Source organism: Montipora foliosa, chromosome 11 (genome assembly GCF_036669935.1).
Source record: "Montipora foliosa isolate CH-2021 chromosome 11, ASM3666993v2, whole genome shotgun sequence".
In the NCBI taxonomy this organism is placed as follows: Eukaryota; Metazoa; Cnidaria; class Anthozoa; order Scleractinia; family Acroporidae; genus Montipora; species Montipora foliosa.
In genome coordinates, this window is record NC_090879.1 from 7,979,893 (window position 1) to 7,991,231 (window position 11,339).

Here is an 11,339-nt window from a genome sequence, read left to right on the forward strand (position 1 = left end):
AACTCTACCCTAATTGCTGCTTACGACAGATTCGCGAGATAAACGTTGAAAAAATTAGTCATTTTGCGCAGGACGCCCACCGCGCAACGTCAGTGTTTGGTAGAAACAGAAAAACACAGACAAAAAGAAATCATAAATATCAAAATATTCCTTACTTAGAATATTGCGATATTGACAATATCACAGGAATCCTATCTTAGAACTCAGCGTATAAAAATCGCAAAACTTTCCAATTTTTTCAGTGCTCTCCGAGATCGCTTCGACCGCTGCTTAAAATTTTCCAGAAACTTCACGTTGCATAGTTCTAGATATTTTCCAGCGATCGCAGCGATCCTGACACTCAGAAATAATTGAAATTTCTGGTTCCTAGCTTCAGTTTTAACTTGTTAATTCAACTGGGAGATTATTTCTTCCTGTTTGCAGTCAAGCAGCACAGGTTTTCAAGGTATATCTTCAGAAAGAGACGTCTATAATTTCAAGGTAAAGTACGCATTTGTGGTAGATGTGATTAATTTTGTAGCTGGTATAAATAGCATGTGTACAATGGTTTCAAATCGTCAGTTGTGTACGTGTGATAAGTGTTTGTTGAGATCAAGGAATTTTGAGACGCCGGGACAATTATTTCTAACCATTGCACCTTCAACTTTTCCAGTTGTTCAACTTTCTTTCCGAATAGCTTGTGTCAATTAATTTAAAAGTTTGAAGTAAAAGGAAATCATAAATCGATGACTATTTACTAAAAACTGGAAGATTGCGAGAAAACGCAAAGAAATTCAAAATATCGCGGTTTTTAAAAAAAGCCTCATGATTGCGGCTGCCTAAAGCTCGTATACTGCAATTTTTGCTAAAGTGTCTTATCAAGCAAAGAATAAATAACCGGCGATCAAAACCCAATTTGCTTTTACAATTTCGCAAATTAATAATTTGTTTCAAGTTGAGATTTTTTTTTCGTGAGGTAGCTGTTTTTTTCCGATGTGGATAATATTAGAATGTACCGGCGAACCAGCTACATTTAGACACTAAACAAAAAGAAACTGCGTCTTTTGTTGGTGACCTTTGTCACTTGATCGAAATGCTCAGTAGCTCAAATAGATCCTACGTCTAATGTTTTCCATTTAACTTTGCTAGTACACGATTTCTTGATGTTTATCGTGCACACGGAGAGTAAACGATGGTCTTCAATGAACAATGAGAAACTAAGATAGATTCTTCGATTCTAAGCAAATGTTCTCCTTTCATTGTCAACGCCGTATTTTTTTTTTTTTCATTTCAGTTCTCAACGCAGTATACAGAAAGATGTATGCTCATATATATATTAGGCTGATTTAGCAACAGAACGGGTACGTCAGTGGCGACGGCGCGCGCAGAAAAAACACCAATGAGAATTTAGAATAGAGTAGACTCCACTCTTCTTCTCTATTCTAAATTCTCATTGGTAGTTTTGCTGCGCACGACGTCGCCACTGACGTTCCCGTTCTGTTGCTAAATCAGCCTAATATATGCTCTGAACTTGGGGGTCCTGTGTTTCGGTACTTTTACACTCGGATATTGTTTAGTTTATCAACTTTCAATTCGCCTTAGCTGTGTTGACCTTTGTCTTAAAGTGCGGTTTTCCCGTTGAGCGCTGTTTCCTAAGGATTTAAACATACGCCATTCCTAGTTTCCCATCATTCCTGAAAGTAGTTTTGCGAGGCAACCGAAAAAGCATGACTTTCTTCTGAACAACTTGAAGATTGACAATGCTGATCGAGTTCAATATGATACGGTTCAAAGTGCTTCTTTAAAATTCTAAACAAAGAGCAAGAACTTCATCTCTTATTCTTTTAATTTGGCTTAGATATTTCTCCCGTAAATTGAGTCTATTTGAATGTAGCAACAACCAGGTGCATTGACTTTTATTTTAGTTTCCTTTTCGCATCATACGAGAAAATTAAACGCAAATCCATTGGCAATCTTGACACAATATAAATAATAGGTTGACGATGTTATAAGCAAGATCCTCGTTAGTGACCTTCTTCCATTTCGCATTTCCTGTTGTGTTCAGAGAGGAATGAAAGAAACTAAAACTGAAAGGAAAGTTTAAGAACGCTGGTGTTTACTGTACTTGCAGTCTCAGGCTTTTACGTCTGAGCTACAAGGCTCGTTAGCATGAAATCAGTAATCAAAAACTGAGGTGAATTCCTGCTTGGGCACAGGCTAATACGCTGACCTAAGAACCTGTCAAATGTTTCAAGAGATTTGTTTCTTCTATACGCACTCTTTGGATCTTCGGCGAAACAAGTTTCGTTCTTGTCTTCTCAGAAATAGTGTCTTGACCGAAAAGCCCAAATAAAAGAACTCATTAAAGGTTGATTAGATCAAGGTCTCATTTAAATATATTGGATAATATTGTTAAAATTACAACGTCTTTGATATTTTTTGTCTGACCATTTGTCGGATGGGTCGGTAATTTCTAGTGTTGAAGCTGAATACTTTTTTCTTTCTAAAGGGATTTATCCAATAGGAATGGATTACCAAAACGAATAAAAAGATTACCTCACGTCTTGCACCATGAAGCTAAAGCTACAAAATATTCTTTACAAAAATCCGCTCACCTTCTTAAGATGGAAAGATTTTTTAATTCTGTTACATAACATCACAAACAAGCATACGGTCATGTGTACTCACGAGATCTGATAACATTTCCCATTGCTTAACATAATCATGTGTCTTCACGTGCCGCAGAGAATATTGATTTCTGATAATTACACTCACGTGCATTGAGGACGTCAAGTGTTTATAACGTTGACTTTTATCAGCAATGATGTTGCATGCCCAATACAACCATCACGTGAACTGAGGATTTCACGTGCATTGAGGACCTTGAGTGTTTATTACCTTAACTTTTATCAGTAATCATGTGCAGTTCCCGATGATACAAATACAGCCTTCATATGCATTGCGAACCTCACGTGTTAATTTTATCGGTAACGATGCGGGTGAAGTTGAAAAAGCTAGGGTGTTCCAAATACGTAGGGGTAGAGGGTGAAACCCACGTTGCCAGCTTTATCGCTGCCCTCCATGGCCGGTACTGAGTCATGTGGGAGTTAGTTCATGCACTAAACTAGATTTACGATTTGGATTACACTTTTCGTGTCGAACTTGATTCTGGAAAAGAGCTAATCCCATCATTTAGAGCGAGTTTCAATTGAGTGTCGTAAAACCAAAACCAAAGTAATTACTTTGATCAATCAAAAACGACTGAGACAATCCGGCAAACCAATCCAAACTCAAAGTAATTACACGTAGCCGACACAAAGCGCGGGAAAATGTGCACGCGTGAGCCACGATTGGCTTTGGTTTCGCTTCTGATTGTTTGAAAAAATGGCGCTAGAACTTTGAACCAATCACTGAGTGAAGTAATCATAAACCAACTGAGTAATTATCTAATTACTTTCGACACTCAATTGAAAACCGCTCTAACAGAGATAAGTTGCACTACGAAATTGCATAGAAAAATTGTAACCGATTGATATTACACGCCGACCTAACTGTAAAAAAAGAAAAGCAAAATAATACTTGAACACTACTGATACTTCAATGTATGAATGCTCTGAACACTTGACAGAAAGAACCATAAACTGGGATTAGGTCGATAAGAGTTAACGAAGGAATAATTGATTTTATTAACGACCTGCTACAAGCCTTGTTGGTTTTTGTTGCTATTTTTCTACTGGAATTTTAGGGTCTTCCATAAGGCGTCGCGCTACTTAAAGCCGAATTTCTCTCATTCGCTCGAAACCATGGGGAAAAAAGACCAATGTTTCTAACGTCACTTGCCAGAATCCAACAAATTGATCATGCACGTATTGCTTGCCTATGCTAAGAGTCTGGTTTTGGCTTTTTTCCACAGCTAACATAGTCAATATGAACCACTTTCTTTTGGCCGCGGTTCTCAGTGTTTTTTTCGCATCATTTGCCGTTGGTAAGTAATTGAATGGCTTTTATAAGTTTTCTAAGTGTCTGTTGTAGTACACATCAGGTCTTAATTAAATTAAAAAGTTATACTCTTCCCGCCGCAAAAGAAAACTGATGAACATTCTCGATCCAGACAATTCAATTTCAAAAACTTAAAGATCTTATGTAACTCAAACTAAACAATTAGTTTTCCCAGTGGCCGATATTCAGTCTTCGACGACTCAACATTTTCTTATTTGCCGTAATATCTATTTTATTATATAGATACTGATGAAATACCAGGATTTCTCCTCGTGCTGAAAGTATCTCTCACGAGTGAGCGACGCTCACCCGAGAGAGATACTTTCAGCACTCGAAGATAAAATTCGTATCCCCAAGCGGCCATGTAATATCCTTTATATTAGTGAAATGCTTCTTTCTCAGGTTGCTCTCGGTATTATCCTGTTATCCTGTTAAATAAATCACGTTACAGTTTTAAAACAGTCCTACATTAACAAATAGAAAATAAATAAAAAAAAGTGGGAAAAAATGTTGACTAACATCGTCCTTTTTGTCTTCTTCTCCTTTAGCTCAATGGAGTTACAATCCAAATGCTTTAGATGGTGAGGATTACTTGTCCCAAATATATGAAATCCTTTTTCATAAGCTTTGAAAAGTTAGGAAGCTTTATGACATTTTTGCCGGTTATCTCTTTTGTTCCAGGTCCGAATAATTGGGAGGGAGCTTGCAGCACTGGCAAGAGACAATCACCAATTGACATCGAGACTGCAAAGGTATTTGTCGACAAAGAACTGGGTACCTTCACACTAAAAAACTACAACAAGACACTAAACAAGACTTTCACTGCTTCCAACAATGGCCATGCCCTGGAGATGGCCTTTCCTCCTAGAGTGTATAATGTGAGTGGTGGAGGATTGAATGGCGTTTATACAACAGTTCAATTTCATTTTCATTGGGGAGCTAACAACACAGTCGGATCAGAACACACGGTCAACGGAAAGGAATATGCAGCAGAGGTAAGTAAAACCATCCATTTTTAATTTTCTCGGCGAGTTGCACTAAGTCTTACGGGCAACTTTGCGATTGTCAAGAAGTCTCAGTTTTATACTTCACGCCCGGGGACTTCACGATGACACTCTCAAGCCTTTTTGCTCTTCACTGCATAAATAACGAAATCATCTGTTTCCCAAGGCTCTATAACGAGAATACTCATTGCTATCTTTTAGTCATGTCGCACAACTATGTCACCAGAATATAAGTAAAATGTTTTGAACTCTTTTACAGTTGCACTTTGTCAGCTACAACACAAAATACTCCACCATTTTAGAAGCAATTGATAAACCCGATGGTCTTGCCGTTCTTGGTCTTTTGATTGAGGTAAGAATAGACTTTGATTGATGAGGATGATGATAGTTATAGCTTTCATTTCGGTGACATTAGAATCGAGTATAAAAGAGGTTAATTGATTATCTTCTTGTTTCAGGTTGGAGAACACAACAATACAGCGTTCTCATTCCTCGAAACTGCCAACAAGCTTACCAAGTCTTGTGAGTAGTAATATTGGTTTTCATAGTGATATGAAAGTTAAGTGCGTTTTACCGAAAGAATAGCTCAAATAAACAATCCTAAAAGGTTTTTCTTCCCTACGGATATACCATATCAGTTGCTAGTTCATTGTAGACTAACGTGGTATCTTGTTCCGGCCTTCTTTACAGTCACCGAAGTGAACGACGTTCCAGCCTTTTCGTTTCACGATCTATTGCCTGCCGACAAGACTAAGTTCTTCCGGTACAATGGTTCTCTGACCACTCCTACCTGTCTGGAATCTGTCACGTGGACTGTTTTTAACGACCATGTCTTCATATCGCAATATCAGGTACAGTCGTAGTAACAAAGGGCGAGGCATATCTACTGTATTATATATGTATATATTGTTTCGTAAGCTTGGCTCTACTTCAAGTTCAAAAGCGATGGCTGTGAAGTTTCCTTCACATAAAGTTAAAACATTTTAGTTTCTGTTCTTGGGCACTACGTGGAATCGAATCAAATGAAAGTTGTTGGGCTGTTTTTCAGTACCGGAATGGACATAGCGCATGGGTTTAAATCATGTACTGTTTTACACTCAGTTTCACGTTTGTCAGTGAAATCATCATAAATAATGCTACCTTTACACTTACCACAATCCGGAATCGATCAGTTAAAATTATTCCCATTAGGAATTGATAATCATCAAAGTTAAGCAGTTGCGGAAAAACCTGAAAAACTCATGGCCCAGTAATTGTCAGTTCAAAGTCCGAATAACTTTATCCGGTATATATATCACTATCTGACAGTTATAGTCTCTGCAAAGATTTCAGTACTTGCTCACGTAACCGATAACATGCACACTCCAAACACATCTAAGTAAGGGTGTGTACGAAAACCTTAACCCAAGTTTAACCTGGAGTAATTTTAATACTCTGGATAGTAACTTATCCACTGGGTAAAGTTATCTAACCTTTGAACAACTCAGTTGGGTCAGGCTTAAACGCGACTTGATCCCATGTGCTTGCGCTTGTGTTTCTTATCCACAAAAAGGTGAAGCGTAACATAGATTTGAAATGCGGACTCCATTAAATTATTCCTTATGAGAATGATCGTGGAATCCTCGCTTCAAACACAATTTATGAAGCTTCATGTATTCTCTCCTGTAAGAATCGATAAATTGGTCCTCCGCAACACGATCTTAAGTTATACTAAATCATGTTTACCACGCTTCTAAAAGTTGGAGACTTTGACTATTTAGAATCTATTTAGAATCTAAAGGAAGGAAGAAATGTGTCAGACATTCCTGATTTTAGTTTATTTTTGTTGTCTTGTCAGTTGGATCTTTTGCGAAGTCTGGAAAAGAACGGCACTTTACCAGAATTTGGCAATTACCGTCCAGTGCAGCCACTCAACAACCGAATTGTCAAAGCAAGTTTCCCACGCTCCGAAGACACCACCCCAACCCCATCACCTTGTGCTATTACCAAGACAGTCACCACAACAGTCACCATCACGGCTAATGTCGCGGACACTAGTACTACCACGAATGAACCGACAGTAGCAATGGATTCTGGAGGCACCTCTGGTGTCACCATGGCCCTCGGTGTGTTCTTGTCGATGTTATCCGTGGCCGTTTTCTTGCATTAGTTCACAATCACCTGACAATCCTGGTATGCGTAGTTCACCAAATTACATTCTCGTTCCCAGAGCTGTTGGTTTTTTTTTACCGACTCTACGCCATAGAACATGCGCAGAAAAGACAAGCTCTGGGGTCGGTAATGATCACACATCTACACCACGCGTAGTCGGGGAACAAGCACCTTCCACATAAATGAAAAAATTCGGAATCACATCTCTGAGAATCCTTCTTTATAGGCGGTGCCGTTGCTATATACTTCCCTATAGTACTCAGTAGATTATTGACAAAATGCTATGTGTTCGGATTTGCTCGGGCCAGGCTTTCTTAGGAATCCTCGTGCCGACGAAGTTTTGACGAAACTAATGGTTGGATGGTGATGCTCTCATTTCTTTATTTTCAGATCTTGCATACTATCAATCGGAAATTTTTTAAGTGTGACTTCGAATGTGTGGCGAACGGTACTTGTTCCCCCGACTGAAACTATCACTAAATGAACTCACTTCCTTCACAACTTAAGCTTACGAGCGCGTTAACCGCCGTTATCATCATAGACTCACAAGCATTGTGCCATCATATAGTAAATAAATCACCAGGTGCACCACAAAGAAGAAAACGCGAAACCATGAGGAACTTTGTTTATGCGTACGTTCTCACTCTAGGCATAAGCATAAGTTCGAGATTTTGCTTAGTTCCTAGTGATACACTGCGGCGCTGAATTATCCACCTTAGCTAGTGAGTGCTTCTTTGACTTATGGTTTCGCCGTTTCAGTACTATCTTTTCTTTAAACCCATTTTGACTCGCTAGTTTTCATTGCCATACTTCAGATAAGTTCAAGTTTTTGTGAAATTACTGCATAATCATTTATTAATCGTAACATAATCAGTAATTAACATAATAGTAGCACATAATTCAGGGGCACCCAACGAATCTGTTCCTCACTTTATCTGTTCCCCAGACGAATCTTGCTGGCTGGCAAAAATACAGGTGTTTCGATCAGCTGGCTGGGAAATTTTGTTATTGATAGAGGTTTTGCCTGGGAATTACTGACTTTTTCTAGCATTTCAACCCGAGCTGGCTATAGAAACTCTGAAGACTGAGGACGACTAAAAAAAAAAAAAAAAAAAAAACCCCTTTCCTCTCCCAGAGAGTAGTAACAAACATACGACGGCTGGTCAGAGTGATTGCGCTTGCGGAAAAAACCTGTTTTGTCCCGGTTTTGTCGCTTTTGTTTGGTCGTTTCGGATCGAGGGATTTGAAAGCGCGCGGAATTCCTGGCTGGGAAATAAATTTGATCAGCTGGCTAGGAAACCAACCAATTTTATCTAGCTGGCTGGGAAATTTCTTGTGTGTCTTGCTGGGAAAAAGGAACAGATAATGTTTTCCCAGCAACACTGAAAAACACCTGAAAATGCCTTAATAACATTTATTTTCATTAACTGGGGTATAATAATACATTTTACAACAAATTAGTCGTTGGGTGCCCCTGATAATTAACCGTCAACGACATAATCATCTAACGCCAACGTACTTTGCGTCTGGTCTCAAAGGTCGTTTAATTGTTGGGTTTTATGCAACAGATATGAAATATCGTTAGATTTTACACTCGTTTGGTAATTGCTTGGGCACCATCCACTTGGATTTCTGAAGCCCCTTAAGTGAAACACTAAGTTTTTTTCTTTCACAATTTAGACTTTGGTGATATTCTAAACTGTACAGTTAATATTATTTAAAGATAGATTCAGCGTGAGAACTGGGATATATCGGTAAGGGATTATGTATGTGCTGTAAATAGGGAGAAAAGTTATTTATCCAGGTGTTTATCTTATTTGTTCAGTAATATTTTGTAACAGGCGACCTTATGAGTAATGTTGCTATCAATAAGTGCTGTTGCTTGTAGCACCATTGTTGAACCATAAAAATCGTTTCAATAAACTTGTACTTTTAAGATGTAGTTTGTTTATTGCGTTGCGTCTCGCTTAGCGTCTCTTCGGCGCTAGACACGTTTTGGCTGCTTCACGGAGTTTGGACACAACACTGACAACATGATCTCTGACCTTGAATTGTGAGCTGTCGTTTCCCAGTCTAACAATGAAGGTACAATGAATTGTTGAACTCGATCTTAAATTACACGTCGATGCGGTGTAATCAAAGTCATCTGATCTCGAAAGGCATTAAATACTCTTCTATACTTTACTCACGCACTGTAGCCTTATTATCCGCAGTGCAGACTGTGTCTCCTTCGGTGCAACTGATACTAACAAAGCTCGTGAAGCCCTCCGATATCAGATTTTCAGGTAAACCACTTGCGATTAATCATTATTCAAATCAGCGCTTCTTTTCCAACTCGTTTCTACTGTAGATGCGTGTTGGAACATATGTCCAGAATATATGCCACTGATCTCTTTCGGTTGTTACTAAATAATCTGAGATTGGGAGTGTATAGAAAAACCTAAAACAAGATCTCAGCTGATCACTTGTATTTTCGAGTGTTTTTTAAACATCTTACCGCGCATTTCTCTTCCGCCCTTACGGTGTGAATGGATATTGCTTTAAAAGACGAAAAGGAAGAGGAGGTGTGGTACAAAAGTGCATTCTTCCTAAGAATAATGGGGTGCGGCCTAGCTTTCCAGCTTTCGAAATATCATGAAATGTTCAGACCCTGGCAAAAGAGTTTAGAAATTAGATGCTTTTCTAGAATAAAATGTGAGGTTCCCTCACGAAGTTAGGACCTTCGAGTATTGAACAAAAGTCAGAGGTGTGGGGGAATCGTCTTCGCGGAACTTAATGTATCAAATGATGGAGAACTACACGACTTTACAGGCACTTTTGCGATACAAAAAATGGTTTTGTACAAAATAAGTCCATGTACTATTAAATATATGCAAGCGTGCAATCGTGATGGAATTTGATTTGTGAGTAACATGAATCCAACTTCTTCTGCCAATGAAATGTTGGCGCCATCTCTGTAAATAATAATAATAATAATAATAATAATAACAATAATAATAACAAAAATAATAAGAGGAAGAAGAAGAATAATAATAATAACAACAAAATTGGTTCTTTTTTAGTGCATTTCTATATCCCAATGCGCTTTAGATCATGATAAAAAAAATAGCCTATGCGACACATGATACATTAAACTTAAGCATAAAAATCAATAGAAAAATGTTCTAAATCGTTCTCTCCCGTTGCGATGCGAGAACAGAAAGAGTATTTCCTAGGATAACTAATAATATAGGTTACATGAGAGTGAATGATCAAACCTTTATTCTGTTCTGTTAGTCTGTCGGACTGTCAACACAAGACACTCCTTTCATTATGTAATTTCTTTAGTTAAACAATTAAGATTTCAAGTGTATTTGGTTAGGCACTGAGTTACGTAACCATGGAATTTATCGACTGAAACCACAAAAAATCTTAATATTCAAATGAAAGCGTTTTTAAAAAAAAGTAATCACGTTTCACTGTTTGTTTTTGAAAAAATCAAAAAGGGTTTTTAAGGATCAAACAGATGACTTTAGAAAGAGCTTCGAACCAAAAACCCATCTTGAATGGGTGCACAAAAAAGATGTTCTCTCACGATAACCATGCCAATCTCTTTTCTGTTGTCTCGGGTTCTTTTGTTCTTTGTCCACTTTGGCAATATTCGATTTTTACTCTTTAGTCTTTTGAAGCAAAGCTATAGTTTTTTTTAAGTTCCTTGTCCTTGTATCACGTGATGTTAAGAAACTTTCGACTTCGTTCAAACTGTTACAAAAGCAGCACTCAGTGTAACATTTTTAGTCACACAGTGGACAAATATTAAAAAAGGAAAATGACACGATTACACCTGAAACTAAATACCTAAGGCGAATTGGCCACGAGGTTACCAAATGTTCGAAAAGGCCATTAATAATAAAAATCAAAATGCCATCACGTTTGAGTAGTTAAAAACGTTTTCAAACATCAACCACAAGAGGATCTTACCCAAAATGAAAGTCAGACACCAGAATTGACAATGTACTGCCTACATTTTTCCGCCATATTGTTGGGCTGTTTCTTCTCAGCGAGATGCGGTGTGACAAGGGCGTGCTTTAGCAGGCGGAGGCACGACATGCGAGAGAAATGAATGTCTAACTCGTGCAAAGGATATTAACAATAATGATAATCTTCCTATCATATGCGAAACGTATTCGATGATCTTTAGCTTGCTTTTGAGCTTGCTATATTGTT

At 38.1% G+C, this 11,339-nt stretch overlaps 2 protein-coding genes across 3 annotated transcripts in view; both read left to right on the plus strand.

Moving 5' to 3' along the window:
* The first annotated feature begins 237 nt into the window (after positions 1-237).
* Positions 238-9,069, plus strand: LOC137975956 (carbonic anhydrase 2-like). Its single transcript, XM_068823175.1, has 8 exons — positions 238-480; positions 3,893-3,964; positions 4,527-4,559; positions 4,660-4,973; positions 5,242-5,334; positions 5,441-5,504; positions 5,673-5,833; positions 6,820-9,069. The coding sequence occupies exons 2-8, from the start codon at positions 3,907-3,909 to the stop codon at positions 7,129-7,131; spliced, it is 1,035 nt and encodes a 344-aa protein (XP_068679276.1). The 5' UTR covers positions 238-480; positions 3,893-3,906; the 3' UTR covers positions 7,132-9,069.
* A 202-nt stretch (positions 9,070-9,271) lies between these two features.
* The window catches only part of LOC137975953 (uncharacterized), a 36,003-nt gene continuing 33,935 nt past the window's right edge, over positions 9,272-11,339 (plus strand). Inside the window, exon 1 of one of the 2 annotated variants that reach the window (XM_068823170.1) lies at positions 9,272-9,418. The gene's annotated coding sequence lies outside the window, so the exon portion shown is untranslated. The remainder of the gene's footprint in view (positions 9,419-11,339) is intronic. The other variant, XM_068823172.1, reaches the window with a different exon arrangement.